We start from the raw sequence: 23390 nt of genomic DNA on the forward strand, positions 1-23390 counted from the left end.
GATTAAGTGGTAGAGAGCTGTGCCGTGAACCAAAAGATCCCAAATACGCTATTGACCTATGTGGGGGGTAAATCTGTTCCCACATACACCTCTACCCCAATACAATGCTGTCCTTGGGAGCCAAAAAATCTTACCACGTTATAGGTGAAACCGCATTATATCGAACTTGCTTTGATCCGCTGGAGCGTGCAGCCCCACCTCCCCAGAGCGCTGCTTTACCATGTCATATCCGAATTCGTGTTATATCGGGTCGCATTATATCGGGGTAGAAGTGTAATGGAATTTGTTTTTGAAATTTAAGATTAAAAAAAAAAGACATGCATAAGACATTAAACTAACAGTAATGTTGCAAAGTCAAGCACTCAGAAGTTAGAAAATGTTAAAATTAAGTTTTCCTGTGCAGTCTTAATTCAGCTTCCTTGTGCATATGTTATGATAGAGTTTAATTATGTGTTCATGTATATTTTTTCCCTACAGAACTCCTGCCTCATTAAGTTCACAGGACAAACTGTGCTGTAGGAATGAATCAAGGTTGTGTACTGAGTGAAACTGTTGTAGGACTGCTGCCTCATTTGTTGCAGAAGTTGGAAGATGTGTAGTGAATGAGGCAGAGAACTACAGGAAGAAAAAGATGATCTTATCATTAGGACAGCTGAATAACATGGAAATTGAATTCTATCCCTGACACTGCCACAGAGTTCCTATGTGATGCTATGTATGTCACTTAAAGAAAACTTTTTACAGGTGGTCACTAATTGTGCATTCCTCATTTTCTAGGTACCTGCCTTGAGTTACATGTGGGTTCATTTACGTTAAGTGCTGAGTGCACACAACTGCAACTGAAGTCAATGGGCACTTTCAACATATAAAGTGCTATAAAACGATAAGTCCTCTAAAAACAAAACTTCAGGCTTCTCAAATTCAGCACCCAAAATTAACTTACACTTCTAACAATTTTGAATGTAAGCTTTGTACCTCAGTTCTCTATCTGGAAACTGGGGATGATATCATCTCGCCTCTCAGGGGATGTTGAAGATTAATTACTTAATGTTCATAAAGAACTAAGATACTTCAATGAGAAAAATACAGAAAACACCATGAGCAAATTAATAATTCTGTTCAAATTCTGCACTGAGTACAGTGCACAATAAATGATGATGAGGATAGAAAGAAATAGTGAATAGTGAACCATCTATCCTGTGCACTGAATGAGGAAGGGGTCCCATGGGGGGAAAAAAAGTGATAACATAATTAAAGACTGTCAGAGAGCATATGCACACCAGGACCTGAATTAAGGTTGCCGTGGGCAACTCTTAACTGGCATTTACCAATTTCTGAATGCTTGACTTTGCAACCTTCTTTTAACGTGGGGGTTTTAATATAATATGGATTTACAGTACATATTTTTATACAGTGAAATACTGCAGTTCAGACAACATCTGGATAAGGACTGGACTCAAGTATGCTGATAAACTAAAGAAAAATGGAAGGACGAGATTTTTCTAAATTTTAGTGATTTAATAGTTCCACTGGAGAATAAGTACCAATCAGTTGGTTATCTTAATATAATAATTCCACTAGGGAGAATATCAGTCTCAACCACTGGCAGGAAGCTTTTAAATTCACAGTTTATAATTAATTACAGTGCTAGTTAACTTCTATTAACATTTAGAAAGGACAAGCAAGAAATTATGATGTTTAAGAATGGATTTTGTTGTAGGGCCCCAAGTATGAACTAGTAACTATAGAACAGTGGTTCTCAAATTATGGGGCACACCTGGGAATGTGTCACTGGAGGCAGAAGCTGTATGCATTTTTTTTTTTCAAGAGTTCCAGCTGTCAGCCCCAAGCATCTGGGGCTTGGGCAGCAGGGCCATGCACAACCAGGAGGCCAAGGGAGGGAATAAAGAGGACAGCCGGAGGCCTGTCATCCCAGGGCTCTCCTCACCCCCCAATCCCTCACCAGGATGTAGTCTGGGCTCTCCTCCCCCCAACGCCACCAACCCTTCACCTGGAGGCGCCTGCAGGGCTCTCGCTATCAGCCCCAGGACAGCAGCAGCGCAGAAGTAAGAGTGGCAATTGGGAGCTAAGTCTGCTGTGAAAAATGGTATTGACAAATAGCACTTTTCACATTGCCACTCTTACTTCTGCACTGCTGCTGGCACAATGCTGCCTTCAGAGCTGGGCACCTGGCCAGAGGTATATGTACTTGTGTGGCAAGGGCCGTAAATGACTACAGACACAAAGAAAGGGGACTCAGTCAAATAAGTTTGAGAACCACTGCTATAGAGGTTACCTGAGGCGAAGGTCCTCCCATATTTTCAGCAATCCACATAGCATTACTAGTTCATAGTATTTTTTCCAACATTCAACAGCTTCTTCTGCTGTAGGTTCTTCTTTAATATTACTTTGGTACTGAATCAATTCCAAATGCATGTTTTTATACTTCTCCAGATTTTTTCTAAAACGTTGACCAATTGGAACAGGAATAGTTCCATTCTCAATATCACACCAACTGTGAAAATAAAACAAAAATATTATACTTCTGTTATAGGGCGTACAGGCCCCATGCTGGCAAGGAGGGGGTTAATGAAGGCCTCTGGACCCAATTGGCCCTGTGTCATTACACTTGCAACAGATGTCAGGTATGGAGTTAAAAGAAGTCCCAGCTCAGTGCTGGGCTGATCAGGAAAGAAAGCAGAGCTCTGCTTCTTCTTTGCCAAAGGAAAGCCTGGTTTCAGCCAAGAGTCAGATACAGCTTGCTGTCTGGATGAGCCTCCCAAAGGATGAGATGACCAGGCCAAGGAAGACTGACCAAAAGGCGGGCCACATGTTATTTCCTGCAGCCCTCCATAGGCACCAACTTCACCGGCAGCTAATCTCCCCTCTCGTCCCCCTCCTCCTCACCTCCCCCCAAGTGTGTTGTGTCCCTGCTCCTCCTCCTACCTCCCAGCGCGTCCTTGGCTGCACTTAGGACTTTCCAGGGGGGAGGGGAGAGGAGCAGTGACATGGTGCGCTCAGTGGAGGAGGCGGAGAAGAGGCAGGGCAGGGGCGGGGATTTGGGGAAGGGGTTGGAATAGGAGCAGGGAGGGGGGAGAGTTGTGGCGGGGACTTTGGGGAAGAAGTTGGAATGGGGGCGGGGAAGAGGTGGGGTGGGGGCGGGGCTGTGTGTTTGAGACACCTGTAATAGACTGTTTGTTGGGGCACCAGGCACTGTCGCCCAGGGATCTCTCTGTTAGGGGTTCTGGGCACCTAGAGATCCCCCCCCCCAATCACCCAGGGGTCTCTGTTAGGGATGCTGGGCGCCCAGGAGTCTCTCTGTTAGGGGTGCTGGGCACCCAGAGGTCCCCTCCCCATTGCCCACGGTTCTCTTCATTGGGACACTGCACAGTGTCTGTGATGAAGTGGAAATCTTCTGTAACATTTTTATAATTCCTAGGCGAGCCTCAGTTTCCCTCTCGACTTTGTGCTATGACCAGGGGCGGGTGGAAAGGGTTATGCAGTGCAGGAGAGAGTCAGCGCCTACGGCGGGCCGCAGGAAACGGCCTGCCGGCCACGTGTTTGAGACTCCTGGTGTAGAACATCAGTGTTACTGACCACATAAGGAATAGTTACAGGTGTTTATATTTTATTAAAACCCCTCTTCGCAAGGAGTAGGACTCAAGTGTGCCTTAGCTGGAGGGCTAAAGCACCAATGCAGTAGACCCTGTGAGAGGTGGCAAGTGAACGTTAGAGACCCTATGACAAGGTGAATAGTGCTAAAATGGACCATGAGGAGACCCCTCAGAGCTTCTTTAAAAAAAAAAACACACTCACAAAAACCTCTCTCTTTTTTGGGGTAATATACTTACAGTTTAATTCTCTCTTCTACCAGTGCCGCATAGGTCTCACAACTTTCATCTTCATCCCAGTCCCTCCAAAGGAAGTCATAGAAAAACCTAAAAGATATATTGACGTTACAGGGGGTCCCCAGTATATGTCAGTATTGCATTCTTGAAAAGGGCTATGGATACTGAAACGACAGATACCAGGGAATTTAACTTTTCCCCATAAGAAAAAATGGCCTGCCCCCCTCTACTCCTGCCCTGCCTCTTCCCGCCCAGTTCTGCCCCCTCCTCTGAGCGCACTCCATCCCCACTCCTCCTCCTCCTCCTCTCTCCCAGCACCTCCTGAACCCCAGGGGAGGCACCCAAAGAAAAGCCCTGCAAAAGGTGAAGCGACAGCTATGTGGATCAGAACCCGTTCCCCTATTGGTAAGCGATGGATATGAGAAATGACAGACAAGGGGGAGACTTATACCGGGGACCCCCCTGTATGATACTGCCACCACATTTGTTCTTGCGTGAGAAGCAGGGGAAAAAAAGCTTCCTTCCATATGTTATTTTGGCAATCAACCTCACAACTTTTTACTGTGGTGATCTCAAGTTGTGAAAAACGTTTTCACTTCATAAAAACTACAACACCACAAATCTTATTTCCCCGCAAGGAAAATCTGCTTAATTTCTGCAGTTTGATTTCTCTCTTCACCTCACCAGCAGCCTTAGGTAAAATCTCAACAGCGCTTCTATAAGTTAATCCATATGGTTGTTTATGGCTGTCCAAAAGAAAAAATGTAGTTACCTACCCTTCATTTTTTTCCTTCTCTGAAATGGGCACCTGGTGCTCCATAATCTGTTATAACTAGGTTATTCTTTCTTATCTTCCAAGCCTGACGACTAAAAAAAATAAACTCCACTAGCTTCACAATGTAGTGCTGGCATTTAGAGAGAGGCAATCACTTCTCTTATCAGCTCTAACTCCCCAATCAACTGCTCATGCTAAGATGATAAATTATGAATTCTGATTATAACACAGGGAAATGGAAGAAACTGCTTACAGCAAAGAAAGATCCTAATATGAGGGAATCACAAGATTTCGCTATCTCCCTCTGCAGGAATATTCCATAAACAGAAAAAAGGAAGAACTGAGACATTTCCCCTCCAACTGGAAATGAATGCAAATTAGGAGACAACCTGGGAGAGATCCCACAGAGCACCAGATGTCCACTTAAGAGAAGGAAAAGTTACATGTAGGTAAGTAAATTTAACCTGTCTTCATCATGGGCACCTGGTGCTCAGTAATCCATTACAACTGGGAAGTAGCCAGTAAAACGTATCTACATAAACAGGAGGGAAACTTGAAACATCAAGAGTGAACCACAAGGAAAAAAAAACTGCTTGAGGATAGGTTTATTTTGTTTTACTTTTCTTCTGCCTTCCCTCAGCATGTGAAGTGGTTTATTGAAAGAAAGCCAAGAGAGCCTGCAGGACCTTCTGCCCAAAAGTTATATCAAAGACAAAACATCTATTTAAAACAATAAAGGAATGCACTGAAGTCCACAAAGCTATACTACAAAATTACTTCAAAGCACTATGCTGTTCTGTCCAGGAAATGGATGTATGCCTGAACTTTTACAGGAGGAGGGGGATCTTTTATGAACAAACTGTAGGCCTGACAAACTCCTTAATTTATCCATCTAGGACTAGTGTCTATGATGCTTTTGTTGCAATTTTCCTTAGGTCCTGCATCTAATTAAAATTGCATCCGATTTTCTTCAAGAATTAGTTTTATGTAAACAGAATTTGAATATCCCAATATCTAAAAGGAAGTAACTGATTCTCTTAGTGGTGAAAGAACTTAGAATACAAGAAAAGCAAATAGATTAGTTCAAGTGGAAACCATAATTTCAGGGGACACAATTCTGGTGCAGACCTGAGAATTATTTCATCTGCAAGAAAACTTCACAGAAAGATTCCAGATGGATAAAGCCCCCCAAACTTTAGACTAGATTACCCTTGCGGTCCCTTCTAACCCTATGGCTCTATCAACTAACTCTCCTGGTCAATGTAATTGCGAACAGGTAAAATGTTTTAATAAGTATGGGGAAAACTCCCCCATTTGTTTAGGAAAAATTAGATTATCTGAAGCATTAAACTATTCTACTAGTCTCCTAACACCATCTCTGCAGAGAGACAGCTTTAAGGAATTGGGAAATGTGAGGGTGTTGCAAAAAATGCTAGAATTGGAAGGAATATGCTACAAGTAGCCTAACATTGAGACCTGAAACTTCAGGAAGATTGTGTCATAGTCTGAGCAAGTGCCTATCTAGAAGGAACTCCAATATGCCCTTTTTGCACCATGAGAATCAAGTTCTCAAAATCCTTGGAAGTTGCCAGATTTGTGAACAATTTCTATATTTGACTAGGATGTTCCATGAGCTCTCCTGAATATTCATGCTCTAGAAGGCAAAAACTTCAATTTCCAGGACAAACACTGTAGGTCTGGGAGTCTGAGAGGATCCTGAAATATGTTTCCACTTGACTAGGAAGTCTGAAATGCTTTTTTGGTCACGTACACTAAGGTATCTTACTGAAGGCCTGAATTAACCTTTTCAAAAGACACAGCAACTCCCAATATACTAAGCTATCCATCTTAACTGTTGTAAAGATTGCTGCTTCTGAAGCTATAGCTTTTGCTGCTGCCCCAGTCTATGACCTGCTCCTTGAAGAGTCAGAGGAATGCTTTAAAAAAGAAACGATAGAAAGAGTTGATAAAAGGGGAAGGAAAGCTGAGATGAACATGCTCTGACCTTAAAGCCTTACTGAAGTGGTTTTAAAGCTGTGGAACAAAACTCTCCTTCCTTAATGCTAACATTTTAGCACAGGATTACAGCCATTTGGATTGTCCATTGAAGCTGGCAGCTAATGGTGTAAGCAACTAGACACTCAGCAGTATCAGTTGAATGAAAAGTGGCAGGCTAGTCCAGTTTGGAACACATGAAAGGAAACTGGAAGAGAGAAGCTCAGTCAAATCCCTATAGATTCCAGCTATTTTGATAGTGTTATTGGTATAGGCAGGATGCTCTGCTGCACTCATAAGAAAAGTCAGCAAGAGTGGTAAAAAGGCAAGCTGAGTTAGGCCATGCTGAGCTAAGGGAGGCCAGACAGAAAACAGGTCTACTGATAGGCTGATCACTCTGCATCCTGCAAAATACAAAAATAAAATCAAATTGGGGGCAGGGGAAGAGAAAGCAGTGGTAAAACGAAGAACTATACTAGGCCCTACTGTCACCACACTTGAGGAAGCCAGGGAAACAGAGAGCTAGCGGGCATCAGCAGTGGGCAGGAGCCGGTCGACGGAACCCCTTGCCAGCTGGAGTCCTGGCTGCCGGACCCGCTCAGCCCGCTGCCGGCCTGGGTGAACAGAACCCAGGCTGGCAGCAGGAACCGGCGGACAGAAGCCCAGACCAGTGGTGGGCTCAGCACCGCCAGTCTGGGGTTCTGTCTGCCAGCCCCGCTCAGCCCATCACCGGTGTGGGGTTCCTGCCACCGGCCCCTTGCCAGCCGGGGTCTGGCCATCGGCCCCAGTCAGCCTGCTGCGGCCTGGGATACCAGCCGCCAGCCCTACTCACCTCACTGCTGGTCTGGGGTTCCAGCCGCCCTGCCCCGGCCCCCTGTACTTACGTGCCTGTGCTTAATTTGTGTTTTCGATTATTTACCTTCTAAAAAAGTCTCCCATGTCTTGCACCCCCAGAAAGGGCATCTCACACCACCATGGGGTGCGTGCACCCCAGGTTAAGAACCACTGCACTAAACTGATAAGATCTGCATTTTAATTTAATTTTAAATGAAGCTTCTTAAACATTTTAAAAACCTTGTTTACTTTACATACAATAGTTTAGTTATAATATAGATTTATAGAGAGAGACCTTCTAAAAACGTTAAAATGCATTACCGGCACGCAAAACCTTAAATTAGAGTGAATAAATGAAAACTCAGCACACCACTTCTGAAAGGTTGCCGACCCCAGCACTACACTGTGAAGCTAGAAGGAAATGGCAAAATATTTTCAAGATGAAATGACTCACTGAAAGAAATCCTTTTCTGCAAACAGTTTGTTTCTACACATTAACAAGCATTTTGTCAGAAAATTCCTGACTGGCTCTACTCAAGATACAGTACTGCAAACCTTGAAAACACCATATGGTTGGTGCATTAAGATAAAAGGGTCAACACCTTTTAGAGTAAAAAAACCAAAAGTGTTAAGGCAAAGCACCAGAATCCAGATAGAGTTGCTGAACCTCAAGTCCAAAAGCTGTTCAATCCTGGACTAAGTAAATCCAATCAAACTGCAAGGGTTTTTTGGGGCATTAACTGGACTGCATCAAAATGCTTTTTCATCCTTACCACTTTTTAAACTGAGATTTTTGTTTGTGAATACTCTTACACTATTAATGAAGCAAAGTAAATCTTTCTAATCTTTCTATTTTAGGTACAGTTCCTCAGTTAACATTTTAGCATCTCTGAATGGCAAAAATACAGGGGAAAAAGCTAAATACCTCACAACGTCCAAAGCCTGGGCAATATCAAATACTACCATATCCTGCCCTCGACAGGGTAGATTTCCAGCAGAGGTACAGAATGGTCCAGTTCCTCCAAAACATTATCAACAAGCTCTCTTGGAATATTTGCAATATTAGAGGAAAATGGTTCAGCAACAGATATAGAAGCTTTCAAGTGAGATGAGGTGCTCTGAGGTGGTTTGCAAGAAACCTAAGACATAAGAAATATATAGTTACAAAATGTTTTTAAAATGTCTATTTCTTTGTTAGTATGATCCTGCAATCCTGCCACACACACAATTCTTAACTTTCATGGGAGTGCCACCTGTGGAACTAATCCATACTATAAAACTAATTAGTGAAAATGACATCTTCCTTTAATTTTACCTGAAAGCAGTAGTATGATTTTAAGAGAAAATGATTAGTTTGCTACAGAATAGGTAAACTGAAAATTGAGTTATTTTTTAATCTAAACACTACAGACAGCTGTAGAGGCCAGTATTTAAGCCTGTTTATCACTCAGGGTGAGAATTTGCTATTTCATATTCTACCTATCTAGTATGTCAAGCTCAGTTTGAGGTTTTGTTTATTTACTAGGTAATTTCTTTGATCTGTTTGCTATCACTTATAATCACTTAAAATCTATCTTTTTGTAGTTAATAAATATATTTTACGTTTTAATCCAAACCAGCGTGCATTTAACTAAGGTGTCTGGGGAAAATCTCAGCTTGGTTACCACAACTATGCATGGTCCTCTTCACATTGAGGTTAAGCCCATATATAATGACCAGATTTGACCAGGGCAGAACGAACGGTACTGTTCTGGGGTCCTAGGCTAGGAGGCTGGTGATTAGAGAGCCTGCATGTGACTGCAGCTGGGTGTGTCCCTAACCTGTGTGAATACTGGTGAAAGTGCAAGCTTGGAGGGCTTTGCAACTTGTCACGGCAACACAGTGTGAGAGGGAGCTGGTGGGTCAGAGGGCTCAGTAATACCCCAGTTCTATGGAGCACCCCAGGGAGGAACCCATCACAGGAATCCTGTGGGGGGGGGGAGGGAATACAGCATGTAATCTCATAGTTAAAGACTACTGTACTGTTTATAGGAGCAGAAGTTAAGATTGTGAAAGCGACCTTCATTTTGGTATTTCCAGACTCTGGAATACTTCATTTTTAACCTTAACATCAGTATTTAAAAAAAAAAACTACACATCACATGTTGCAGAAAGGAACAGTTTAGTTAAAAAAGAATTGATAGTCTAATCCTGTCCCTACCATTACCCTCCAACCTGCAAATTCAAGGAAACAGGATATAGTTATTCTTTTTTTCCAGTTCTCAAGGACTAATGTGCAATAACAAGCACTTGAACCAGTCTCAGAAGCACAAAGAGATCGTATTGCAAACCAGGATCCCCAAGCAGTGGAGTAATTATGTCCATAAAGTTGGGTGAAGAACAAAGAAACTACTCCACGGCTAAATAGCAACTCAACTCCCATGAGGTTTTGTGTAGTTATCGGTCAGGAGAAGCACAGTAAGTCTCAGCAAGAGCTGTACACATCTCCGGAATGAAACTGGAGAAAGAGGAAAATTGTTTCCTCTAATTCAGCTGTTTACCAAAATCTTGCAGGATTTTCATTCCTAGATTTTAGCTTCTCTGTGGAAGACTGCTGGGAATCCCCTGGCATAAAGATTCCAAATCAGTGGGGAAGAAGGGTAGGGTCATGAGATCTGTGTGGACCAAAGCATCCCTAAGTCCACTTTCCATAAGGTAAATAATCTCTTTTCCAATGCTTGTCCACAAGGATCCCACCCTGCAGGTGAGTGACCAACAGTTACCTCTCAAAAAAGCTGGCTGTAGGATTCCTATCCAAGATGCCACAATGGAATAATGATAGGTATGTGAACTTATCAAACTCCAACTAGCTTCTCTACAAATCTCAGGAATACGGAATGGAAGAGTATACAAAGATGGTATTTTCTACAATCTGGCTACCATACACAATAGCTCAAAGTATGTCCTTTTCTGCACTTGAAAATGTTAGTGAATGCATCTAGTTCCAAAAGCATGCACAAATGGAGGACCTAAAAAACAGTTACTCACCTTCTCATAATTGTTCTTCAAGATGTGGTGTTCATGTCCATTCCAATCAGGTGTGTGCGCATGCACGTGCACAGTGGCCGGATGATTTTTCCCATAGCAGCATCTGTCAGGTCAGTCTGGGCGCCCCCTGGAGTTATGTCTTCATGGCGCTCAATATAGGGCCCTGCCGACTCGCCACCCCTTCAGTTCCTTCTTGCCGGCTAGAGGGGAAGGAGGGAGGCATCTCAAAGAACAACAGTTAGGAGAAGGTGAGTAATCGTTTTTTCTTCTTCGAGGCTTATTCATGTCCATTCTAATCAGGTGACTCCCAAGCCCAAGTTCAGGAGGCAGGGTCGGAGTTGTCACTGATTGGAGTACTGTTCATCCGAAGGCCACATCGTCTCTGGCCTGCTGGGTAATCGCATAGTGCATGGAGAAAGTGTGTTTGGAGGACCACATCACTGCCCTGCAGATTTCCTGAGTAGGGACCTGGGCCAGGAATGCTGTAGATGAAGCCTGTGCCCTGGTAGAGCGTGCAGTGATCGGAGATGCAGGAACACCTGCTAGGTTGTAGGACTCACGAATACAGGATGCTATCCATGATGAGATGAGTTGGGATGACACAGGCTGACCTTTCATCCTGTCCGCTACTGCCACGAATAACTGGACTGATTTGTTGAACAGTTTTCTTCTCTCGATGTAAAAGGCCAGCGCCCTGTGGACATAGAGAGAGTGAAGCCCTCTGCTCCCTGCCGCTGGAATCAGGCTTAGGGTAGAAGACCAAGAGAAAGATGTCCTGGTTGATGTGAAACTGTGACACAACCTTCGAGAGGAAAGCAGGATTGGGCCTGAGCTGAACCTTGTCCTTATAAAACATGGTGTAGGGAGGGTCTGATGTTAGGACCCTGAGCTCAGACACCCTCCTGGCCGAGGTTATTGCTACCAGGAACACCACCTTGTAAGAGAGGTAGAGCAGGGAGCATGTTGCTAAAGGCTCAAAGGGGGGCCCCCATGAGCCTACAGAGGACCAAGTTGAGGTCCCAGGCAGGGACAGGCTGATGGACATTAGGGTATAGCCTGTTGATCCCTTTTAGGAATCGGCTGCCCACGGGGTTAGCAAACACAGAGCGGCCCTGCACACCCAGGTGGAAGGCTGAGATGGCAGCTAAGTGCACCCTTATTGAAGACAAGAGTCTCTCCTGCTTCAGATGGAGGAGGTAGTCCAGAATGAGTGGCACTGAAGCTAGCATCAGGGGCAAATGGCGCTGCGCCGACCAGATTGAAAATCTCTTCCACTTGTTAGGGTATGTGGCTCTCATAGAGGGTTTCCTACTGCCAAGGAGGACCTGTCTGAACAGGAAAGCTCCAACAGACTTTACCATGGAGCTTTCATGCCGTGAGATGAAGCGACTGGAGGTTCAGGTGTTGGAGACGCCTGTGATCTTGTGTGAGAAGATCTGGGAAGAGCAGCAAGGTAACTGGGGCTCCCATGGACATGTCTCGGAGAGTTGTGTACCAGTGCTGACGGGGCCAGGCTGATGCTATCAGTATGACCTGAGCTCAATCTCTGAGGATCTTGAGAAGCACCTTGTGAACGAGTGGTATGGGTGGAAAGGCATATAGAAGAGAACCTCCCCAATGGAGGAACACATCTGCGCTGGAGCCTAGGCTGTGATTCTGGAAGCAGCAGAACCGCTGGCACTTCCTGTTACGTCACATGGCAAAAAGGTCTACCTGGGCAAAACCCCACCTCTGGAAGATTGAAATTGCGACATCCGGGTGAAGGGACCACTCATGGCTGTGAAATTATCTGCTGAGGTGGTCTACCAGCTCGTTCTGTATCCTGGGAGGCGACATCAGGTGTACTGAAAGTTCTACACAGAAGTCCCAATGCATGAGGGCTTCCTTGCACAGGGGAGAGGAGCATGCACCCCCGTTTGTTAATATAGAACACTGCTGTTATATTGTCCGTCATGATTGATACTCATTGTCCAGTTAGGTAAGGATGGAAGGTCTGACATGCTAGGCACACCACTCTCAGCTCTCTGACATTGATGTGGAGACCTAGATCTGCTTGAGACCAGAGGCCGTGAGTTCTGCAGTCTCCCAGATGAGCTCCACAGCCCAAGTCTGATGCATCCTTCACCAGGGACAGAGACAGCTGTGGGGCAGCAAAGGAAACCCCTGAGCACACCTCCTGAATGTCAATCCACCACCAGAGGGAGTCGAGGACCGGGCAAGGCAGGATCACAATCCTGTGCAAACTGCCCCGGACTGGCCAATACACTGACACAAGCCACGACTGAAGTGGTCAAAGTCTGAGTCTGGCATGCTGCACCACATAGGTACAGGCAGCCATGTGTCCGAGAAGCTTCAGGCAGTTCCTTGCTGTAGTGGTGGGGAACTGGCTGAGGCCTCGAATTATATCGTTGAGGGCCTGAAACCTTGCCTCTGACAGGTATGCCCTAGCTTGGGTTGAGTCCAGTGCTCCTCATGAACTGTATCCTCTGGACGGGAGACACAGTCAATTTTGCTTCATTTAGAAGTACACCAGGCTGTCTAAGGTGGCTCTGATGAATCTGACTTGAGCTTCCACTTGGGTCCTGGAGCGGCCTTTGATCAGCCAGTCGTCAAGGTACAAAAATACCTGTACCTGGTGCCTTCGCAAGAACGCAGCGAAGACTGACATGCACTTAGTGAAGACTTGAGGTGCTGCTGACAGGCTAAATCGGAGGACAGTAAATTGGTAGTGGGTACTGTTGACCACAAACCTGAGGTACTTCCTGAGGGGCTGAGTGATTACGATATGAAAATGTGTCCTTCAAGTTGAGGGCGGCATACTAGTCTGCTGGATATAGTGAGGGGATGATAGAGGCCAAGGAGACCATGCAGAACCTGAATTTCTTTATGAACTTGAGTTCTCGCAGGTCCAGGATAGGCCTGAGGCCATCTTTGGCTTTCGGTATTAGGAAATACCAGGAATAAATGCCCTCACCCCGTGTTCCTGAGGAACCTTCTCCACTGCCCCTAGTGATAGGAGCAACTGCACCTCCTGGAAAAGGAGCTGCTCATGAGAAGGGTCGCTGAAGAGGGACATGGAAGGAGGGTAGAAGGGCAGGAGGGCACAGAATTGGATGGAGTTTCCCCTCTCTACCATGTGGAGTACCCAGTGGTCTGAAATGCAGGACCATGCATGGTAGAAAGGGGACAGTCAGGAGAAAAAGGTATTGGGGGGTAGATCCAGACTCTGATCTGGTGCGCTGTTTTCAACCACACCTCCAAAAGGCTGGTTTAGCACCAGAAGGCAGTTTGGGTTGGCCAGAGCCCTGGCCTGAAGACTGTTGTTGTCTCCTCCTGTCACTCCTGTTTCTCCTCCGAGAACTGTCCTGGCAGTTCTGGTGATGGAATCTCGGCAGAGGTTGCGCTCTGAAGTGTCTCCACTGTGTGGTGAGAGTGTGCAGACCCAAAGACTTGAGGTTGGCTCGTGAGTCTTTCAGGCTGTGTATCCTCTTGCCTGTCTTTTCAGAAAAGAGTCACACCCTCAAATGGGAGGTTCTGAATAGTCTGCTGGACCTCATAAGGGAGCCCCAAGACGTGGAGCCCCTTCTCGTGGCTATTCCAGTAGCTATGACCCTAGTGGCGGCATCTGCACTGTCCAACGCGCCTGGAGGGAAGCCCAGGAGACTAGCGCCCCTCCTCCACCAAGGCCAAGAACTTGGCTCGGGAGTCTGAAGGGAATAGCTCCATAAATTTGGCCATCGCCGCTCAGGTGTTATACTAGTACCTGCTGACGATGGCCTGCTGGTTCGAAATAAGGAGCTGCAGACTCCTGGTAGAATAGACCTTTCTCCAGACAAGGTCTAGTCACTTAGCCTCCCTGTTTTTTGGGGAGGGCCCTTGGAAACCCTGTCTCTCACACTGGTTAGCAGCATCCACAACAAGAGAGTCGGGGTGGGTGGGAGTATAAATGTTCATACCCTCTGGAGAGCACAAAATAACGCCTCTCATTGCGCTTGGCAGTGGGCAGCAAAGAAGCTGAGGTCTACCACAGGGTCTTGGTAGTGTCCACAATAGTCTTAATCAGTGGTAGGGCAATATGAGAAGGTCCTGAGGGGATGAGGATGTCCACCATGGGATCAGCCTCCTCGGCCTTAATGCCCAGACTCTGAGCAGCTCTTCACAGCAACTGCTGCAGCACCTTGTTGTCCTCAAGCACCAGGGCTACGGCTGTACCCACCAATACCTTGTCTGGCAATGATGAGGAGGAAGCACTTATAAGAAGCAGATGCTCCCTGCCATCTGGCCCCAGGAGATCCCGCGACTCTCAGGGCAGCATCGGTGCCGATGGGGCGCTTGCCGGCACCGGGGCTGTAGCCGTCAAACCTGGTGTTGGTGCTGCCATCAGTAAGACCCGGGGAACCATCGATGGAGCCAGTGCCGATCCCTCTGTCTGCACCGACGAAGGGCCTGTCGCTGGTATCTGTGCTGGAGCTGTCAGTACCTATGCTGTAGTTGGCGCTGAAGTTGGGCGGCTCAGCGGTGCCAATTCTGCGGCTGGAGGTGTTGGCATATGGGCAGGCGCCGAGGCAAGCTGCATAAACTATGGCAGGGTGAAGGTGGCTGAGGCCACAGAAGATGCAGAAGAGCCTTGGTGAAAGACCCAGGGGGTCCAGAATGGCTTCTGCTACTGCGGTGGCCACACCTGGGGTGCTCTCTTGTCTCTCTCGGACCTCGATCTTTGACTCCTACTTCTCCTGGACTCCAAGGTCTCTAAGACTGAAGACCGGGGGGAGCTGAGCCTTGGTGCCTCAAGTGTCAAGAGCTCAGGGAGCAGGTAGGCTCTTTTCTCGAGTGGGCCGATGCCGAGGGACATGGAGAGGGGGAGCACTTGGACATCATAGCTGGCTTCCCTCTTGACTGCGCCAGGGCGTGGGGCTGCCAGCATTGGAGGTTCTTCCCTCCTTGGGGGCGAGAACGGCACTGTAAGGTACAACAGGTCCCGAGCAGTTTCGAAAGCTTCCGCGTCGAAGGGATCTGTGGCTGCTGGCCTCTAGGGACCAGTGACCATGGCAGACCCAGACTCAACTGCCTTGCCTGGGCAGGAGTCGACGCGGCCCCAGTAGGGGATCGGAGCTGTGGCCCGCCTGGAATCTTACTTCTGTGGACCGTCTAGCTTCTTTTTTTTCTGAGGCAACGGTGAGTGGGATCAATGCCTGCTCTCAGCTGGACCTCTTGAGGTGCCATGATGGGGCCGAGCGTCCCAGGACCAGTCTTTTCTCGGTGCCAAGCTTGACAATGGTGCTGGGGCGCTCTGCATCAAGGATGACATGTTAGGAGCCAGGTCCCCTGATCCGGTCGGAATGAGTCCAAGAAGATCACTTTAAGCCGCTGTTCCCTTTCTTTAAGAGTTCTAGGGCAGAACTCGTGGCAGATCTTACAACAATGCTTTTGGTGACCCTCCTCTAGGCCCCGTAAACACGAGGAGTGTGGATCGCACTTCGGCATGCGCTTTACCCGGACCACACAGGTTTTAAACCCCGGGGACCGCAGCATACCACAGCTCCAGGGAGTCAGAATGGGGGGAGGGATCCCCAACAACTCTAATAATAAGGTAACTATATACAGAGAACTATAGAATGTGCTTGCTAAGCAACGGCTACAGGAAGTTCTAGCCAACCATCACTGGCAGTAAGAAGGAACTGAAGGTGTGGCAGAGCCCTATATTGAGTGCAATGAAGGCGTGACTCCAGGGGCTGCCCAGACCGACTTGACAGATGCTGCTATGAGAAAAATCTTCTGTGCGTGCGCACACCCCTCACTGGAATGGACATGAACAAGCACTCGAAGAATACTTAAATACCCATCACTATATGGAGATCTGAAAACACAGGTGTTTGAGAACTTCATAGAAACATTTGAAAAAAACTCAATGATAATTAGTGTGCAAGATACTGTGAGCCTTGCTTATTTTTCCATTAAACTTTAAAAACCTAAATGCTTTATTTTAATGACAACTACCGTATATACTCGATCATAAACCGGTTTGTTTATAAGCTGATCCTCCCCACCCCCCCAAGATGGATAAGTAAAAATGGAAAATTTTTATAACCCGTTCATAAGCTGACCCTATAATTCAGGGGTCAGCAAACTTTTTGGCTCCGGGGCCATCAGGATAAGCCGCTGGGGGGCCGAGATGGCTTGTTTAACTCGAGGATCCGCAGGCACGGAGGTAAACTTAAGTAAACATAGTGTCCCGGCGCACCAGCTGCTTACCCTGATGAGCCGGGACAGCAACTGGTGGGGAAATTTTCTAGGGAGGGGAGGAGAAACTGGGAGTCAGGAGAGTAACCCCCGTGACCACCCCCCCATGACCCCACCCCACCCCACTCTCCCTATCCCATCCCTTCCCACCTTATCTGGGGAGGGCCAGGGAAGGATGTCTCTGACCTGGCTAGAGCTGCTCCTGCAGGCTGGGCAGCTTGGCCCCAGCCTGCTCCAGTAGGCCAGATCAGGTGGTGCGGCCGCAGCATGTTTCAGTGGGCTGGGCGGCACGGCCATAGCGGGCCGGGTGGCACGGCCGCAGCATGCTCTGGGGGATGGGGCTGAGTGGCACGGCTGCAGCCTGCCAGACCTGGAGCTGCAGCTGCTTTGGCGTGGGCGGGGGGGAGGAGTAGCGTGGCCTGAAGCGGAGAGACTCTGGCCCTACCTCTTCCCTTCTGTCTCTGCTGGCTGTACTGCCTCTCCTTGCTCCCTCTGTTGGGGGGAAGGGCTGAGTCCCCCCTCTCCATACCCATTCATAAGCCGAACCCCTTCTCTGGTGCTTCCCTTTTTTACTAAAAAAAATCTGGCTTATGAACAAGTATATATGGTAACTAGAATGAAAAAATAAAAAGGAAAATTACTTCAACAAGTATTCCAACAAAAGGTATAAGGACATTTTCAGAATTGATGAAGAAAAGCTCTGGATTGGTCTTCCAGACTCCAAGCCATTTTTCTTTCATCTTCAGTTTCTCCAGAAGATATTTACTCATTGCTTCATTGGCATCTTCTGCCTATTACATGAACAAAGAGAAAAAATTCTCACCTATTTTAAAGACACTTCACTTTTACTTATAAATTCATATAAAACTTCACATTAATCCATAAAACATGATACATCACTCTAAGGCAGTGGTTCCCAAAGTGGGGTTTGCAGAATGTTACGGGGGGGCGGTTTGCCAGAAAAATTTCACTAAGGGCAGCCTGAGGACCCCAGGCATTGGAGGCAGCAGGTGGGACCCGATTGCAGAGCAGACAGCCTGAGCCCCAGGAAGAGCAGGGCTTGGCAGTTGGGGCTGGCAGCCTGAGCCCTGCCTGTCAGCAGGGGAGGCGGCAGCCCAAACCCTAGTGCTCTGCGTGGGGCTGGGCAGTTGGGGCTGGCAGCCCGAGCCCTGCCCATCAGCAGGAGAGCTGGCAGCCTGAACCCCAGCGCTCTGCGTGGGGCTGGCAGCACAAGCCCCAGGAAGAGCAGGGCTGGGCAGTTCGACTGGCAGCCCAAGCCCTGCCCGTCAGCAGGGGAGCTGGCAGCCTGAACCCCAGCGTTCTGTGCAGGACTGACAGCCTGAGCCCCAGGAAAAGTAGGGCTGGCCAGTTTGGGCTGGTAGCCTGAGCCCTGCCCATCTGCAGGGGAGCCGGCAGCTCAAACCCCAGTGTTCTGTGCAGGGCTGTCAGCCCGAGCCCCAGGATGAGCGAGGCCGGGCAATATGGGCTGGCAGTCCAAGCCCTGCCCCCAGCAGCCCAAGCCCAGCACTCCGCGCAGGGCTGGCAGCCCAAGCCTGAGGAAGAGCAGGGCTGGGCAGTTGGGGCTGGCAGCCTGAGCCATGCCCCCACCAGTGGTTCCAGACTTCCAAGAGCTATGCAGACCAAATCAAGCCCATCAATCACACTGAGGAAATTTAAACTTAAATCCCTGGAAATATTCATTTTTAGGACGGGGTTCACAAGATTTCACAATTTAGTGAAGGGGGTTTGTGGGCTGTTAAAGTTTGGGAACCACTGCTCTAAGGGCAGCAGAGAAGAAGGATATAATGGGGAGGAGGGAGAAGGAAAGAAAATAGTGGGGGGGGGGGAGAGTGTACACTCTTACAGGAAAGAGAAAAAAGCAAAAAAAGGAGTGAACCGGGGGGGGGGTGAATACTTAAAAAAAAAAGTTAACTGACAATGTTAAAATTAAACAGTACACAATTACTTTAAATCGGAGTGCTGTGAGAAAATGTGTTGACAAATAATAACCAAATTCCTAAATTTTATTATGCTGCTACTCTTCAGGGAAAGAGGATAGTTTTTAAATAGCTTTCCAGCTGATCAGAGACAGGCATTATAACTAAGAAAGGAGGTAACACTTTCTCAAAACAGCACAGTGGGGAATCATTGAATAGCCTTTCAATTTATTCTGTCAAGCTTCAATATTCTAAAACTTAACTTATCATCAAATGACAATACATGGGAAGATTAAGACTGTACATACTATGAACCACTGTTCTTTTTTAAATAAATGCCAGTTGAGTGACACATGAAATAGTTTAGGGTGGCAAGGTTATTTAATATCTGTGAGGTGTGCAACTTTTCCCAGAGGTTGGCAATTTATTTTATTTTACAGAGAAAAAAAATGCCAATAATTTCTTGCACTAACACCATTGTGAAGTAGACTTGACACAGCTACTAAATAACATAAGAGACAAGGTGGGTGCCATAATATCTTTTATTGGACCAAATTCTGTTGGCAAGAGATAAAAGCTCTCAAGCTACACCAAGCTCCACTGCAGGACCTGTGTAAGCTGGAAAGTGTGTCTCTCACCAACATAAGCTGGTCCAATAAAAGACATCACCTCCCCCATCTTGTCTCTCTCATATCCTGGAACTAACAGGCCCAGTAAACACCATGGCACTCTGCAAGGGTGTTCTCTAACCTTTCTTGGATTTTTATTTTTCTTCCCAGTCCCTCCCCTTTCCATCTCCATTTCCTCCTCCCTTCCCTTCGTTCCGATTGCTCTCCCCTCCCATTACACTCTCCTCCTCCCTCCTCCTTGGGGCAGCGTCCCAAGGGCATGATCGCACGGTCCCTTATGTGAATCTTCCCGTTGGCTGGCGCTGTTTACTGTCAGAGGGCTCTAAACGCGTGGGGCTGAGCGCGCCTCGCCTCTTCGGATGCCCTGAAGACGCCCCCGCCCCGTCCCCTCCCCTCGCAGGCAGCTCCAGGGGACTCCCCACCTGCCCCGGCCAGTGCTGCGCGCCAGGGTATGGGCCCCGTTCACCTTGCAGCCCCGCAGCAGCCTATCGCAGTACAGGGCCACCTTGTCTCGCCCTGGCACGGCCCCCAGGTGGGACGGGTACTGGGCTGGCAATGGGTCGGCCTCCGCCTCTTCTTCGCCCTGGTTGAAAAGAAGCGGCCGCCGGCTCGGCCCAGCGCCGGACGAGGGCCCGGCAGGCCATGAGCGGGAGCTCTGACCCGAGCCCGGTTCTACCTCGGCCGCCCCTTCCTCGGAGCCACTCGAGGCCATTGCTTCAGACAGCCACGCGCCTGGCGGCCCCGGGCCGTTACCCGCCGAGCCGAAACTACAGCCAATGGGCGGCCGGCGCGGGACACCCAGCCAATGGGGGACCTGGCTCGTGACCACCGACCGTTAGCGCGAATCCGCCTCTTGTGCTGTGCTCTTCCCCTCCAGACTAACCGCGCGCGGGAGGTTTCTCATGCGCGTGACGGGGCGGGGCTTCAATGGTTCTTCTTTGCGTCCTAGATTTCCTATCTCGTGCCCCTCCCCGTCGCAGCGCGGGGCAGGGGCCTGCTCTCATCTGGGGAACTGGGGGTCCCGGGGGTTCAACCACCTTCCCTCTTTTTGGCCCCCTCCGACTGATGAGATCCTCCCACATGGGCCCCTCCCCCTTCACGTCCCTTCTATTTGTTTGTGGCGGGAGTGGCTCCCTCATTCTGGCGGCTGGTGGCTGCTCAGCTGCCATGAAGCCCTTAGGTGTGGGTGGCAGAAGCAGGGGCGGCTCTACAAAGTAGGCTGCCCCAAGCAGCGCGGAGCGCTGCGCCGCCCTTCCCCAGTCCCGCGGCGGGTCCCCTCTTCCCGCGGCTCCGGCATCCTGGGGAGGGCGGCATTTGGCGTCGGTGGAGCTTCCGCCGGCATGCCTGCAGCAGGTCCACCGGAGCCCGGACGAGCGGACCTGCCGCAGCCTGCGGGAGCTCAACCGAGCCGCGGGAAGAGGGGACCCGCCGCGGGACTGGGGAAGGGCGGTGGGTCCCGACTGGTCCTGGGCTCCGGTGGACCTGCCGCAGGCATGCCGGCGGGAGCTCCACCGGAGCCAAATGCCGCCCTCCCCAGGATGCCGCCCCAAGCGGGCGCTTGGCCCGCTGGTGCCTAGAGCCGCCCCTGGGCAGAAGGGTTTTGAGGTGCTGCCCCTCACAGGAGGTGACTCCCTCGGGTCCAAGGGGAGGGGGTAGACTGGAACAGCAGGTGCCAGTATGCACTGCTTCATTGCCCACCAAGCAAAGCAGCCTGCTGGGGGGCCTTCTCCCAGCACACTCTCCCCTTCCTTCCCCAGCCTGAGCCAAGCGGCTTATGGGGGTGCCAAGGCCCAGTGTCTGCACTGCACCATCGCCTGCGGGACCCAGCACATGCTGCTCTGGCACCACCAAAGTAAGGTGGTAATTTCCATACATTCCTTGGGAATCTATAGTCATCTCTTCAGCGCACACAAGTACAGAAATCCATGTGAAGACCTATTAACATCTCTATTTCAGAACAACATTCTTGGGTGACAGCAAACATCAGCTGCATGTGCACTTCCTAGCTCGCATCACCACTTCTTGATAAATATTTTCTGGGCCCTTCATCTCATACTAGCAGAAATCACTGAAAACCAAGAGAAGCCTGGAATGGTGCTTAAGGGCTAGTCACAGCTTGTGGGTTGTATTTGACTTATAAGGTGGTGTATTTTTTTTGACCATCCTTATTTCATACACTCTTCGGAAGTTGACAACTTCTTAGACTCAGCTCTATCTAAAATAGTAATGTAAAAGGAGAACTCTCAGAAATTATCATCTGACATCATTTTCCTGTTTAATGAACAGTCTCCTCATTTGGACTCTCTAACTCCTGTTTACACCCTTGAACATAAATAAATTGGCAATACTGTCAGGGAAAGATGAGTAAAACATTGTGGGAGAACATCTGCTATCTCACACGCCCATCTGGAAGGACATTTTGTTAGACAGTATTTGGGGTCAGTATGGGAAAAATGTTAGCTGTCTAATATAATAATGTACTTCAGGGGAAAACTTAAGATTTCAGTCATGCATTTGTCCATCCTTAGTCATCCTGGACTTTCTGTCTGAATATCCAGATGTTACTAAAGTAAAACCTAGCCATGTGAACTCAACTGATGAAGAGCAAATAGCTACTTTTGCCATATTGCCCTGTACTTGTGTATCTGAAAGAGTGGAGTTTATTTGTTGCAAATCCTGTGCCCCTGTATTTGGGATCTGTATCAGTAAGACCCTTCCATCCTGGCTCATTTTGCTGACCTCAGACCTGGTAACTCATTCAGTCTAGCTCAGGGGTCGGCAACCTTTCAGAAGTGGTGTGCCAAATCTTCATTTATTCACTCTAATTTAAGGTTTTGTGTGCCGGTAATACATTTTAATGTTTTTAGATGGTCTCTTTCTATAAGTCTATAATACATAACTAAATTATTGTTGTATGTAAAGTAAATAAGGCTTTTAAAATGTTTAAGAAGCTTCATTTAAAATTAAATTAAAATGCAGAGCCCCCTGGACTGGTGACCAGGACCTGGGCAGTGTAAGTGCCACTGAAAATAAAGCTTGTGTGCCGCCTTCGGCACCCGTGCCATAGGTTGCCTACCCCTGGTCTAACTCTTTCAGATAGATCTGAATCACATTGGAGGCCAGGGAGAGTAGCTGGAAGTGACTCGTGCCCTGAAGAAAGAAGTGGGGGCAAAGAGAGGAGAAAGACCTTTAAATATTTTCTCAAATGACAGCAAAATGAAAAAAAAAGGTTCTGGGTGATTATGAATATGTCTATGTTCAGTGAGTAAGAGGAATTATTTTTTTTTCTCATTTTTTCTTGTTTATTCTACTTTGCCAGCACAGATTGAAGGGCGTAGCCTGAAAACACCCTCAGGGAGCAAAATTCATTATATCCAGTTTTGCACAATATATATCCAGATTCTTCCTTACTATAAAAAGACTCATGGGAGCTTCTGTATCATGGAACAGAAGTTAGATATTCTTGTTTGCATTGTTTTGTCTGCTTTTGTTGTTTGCTTGAATTTTGCTGTATATAACCTCAAATTCCATTTGTAACATGGGAAGGAGTAAGAGGAGAAACGATGCCAAGGGAAGCAGCTGGAGATTGTGAATCCCATGTATAAATGAAGGGGGGAAATCTTGGGGGACCCACTCCTGAAAACAGTTTGAAAAATGGATGTACACTGGAAGTGTTCTAAGGCCAAAAGAAATGACACCCTTTCCTGGTTTTTCTTTCTTTTAGTTTAATTTCCTTAGATCAGATTAGGTCATTCTCAATTCTGTTGCTCCTTCCTAATGTCTGAATTAACTGTTGTAGAAGCAGTACTTTGTCTTTCTAAGGCTAAGAGGTACTCTTTCTTTTGGGAGGATTTGATCTAATTTTCCCTTCCTGTTTTCTAAATGCTTTTTCTCTGAAATCTCTTTTCTGTATCCTCTCCCTAGATAAAGCAGAAAACTATTTGCTCATTCGTCTTGTTTTCTTTCTTTTACCTCTCGTAGCTTTCCATCCCTTTTTCCCCCCTCTATACTTGTCTGTGTGGGTTGCAAACCTGTTCTCATTTGCCATGGCTGGTCTTCCGCTGATGCGGATTAGCTCAACCATTTGCAACTATTCTTCCTCAGA

The 23390-nt window shown here is 47.7% G+C and overlaps 1 protein-coding gene across 1 annotated transcript in view; it reads right to left on the reverse strand.

The window, feature by feature from the left end:
• Positions 1–20055, reverse strand: part of SHCBP1L (SHC binding and spindle associated 1 like) — a 51313-nt gene extending 31258 nt beyond the window's left edge. Inside the window, 6 exon segments of the mRNA XM_039486258.1 lie at positions 2297–2515; positions 3852–3938; positions 8378–8429; positions 8432–8591; positions 17361–17510; positions 19752–20055. Coding sequence (XP_039342192.1) covers positions 2297–2515; positions 3852–3938; positions 8378–8429; positions 8432–8591; positions 17361–17510; positions 19752–19997 — 914 coding nt within the window. The 5' untranslated portion in view covers positions 19998–20055.
• Positions 20056–23390: the final 3335 nt, after the last annotated feature.

This window comes from Mauremys reevesii, linkage group 8, assembly GCF_016161935.1.
Source record: "Mauremys reevesii isolate NIE-2019 linkage group 8, ASM1616193v1, whole genome shotgun sequence".
NCBI lineage: Eukaryota > Metazoa > Chordata > Testudines > Geoemydidae > Mauremys > Mauremys reevesii.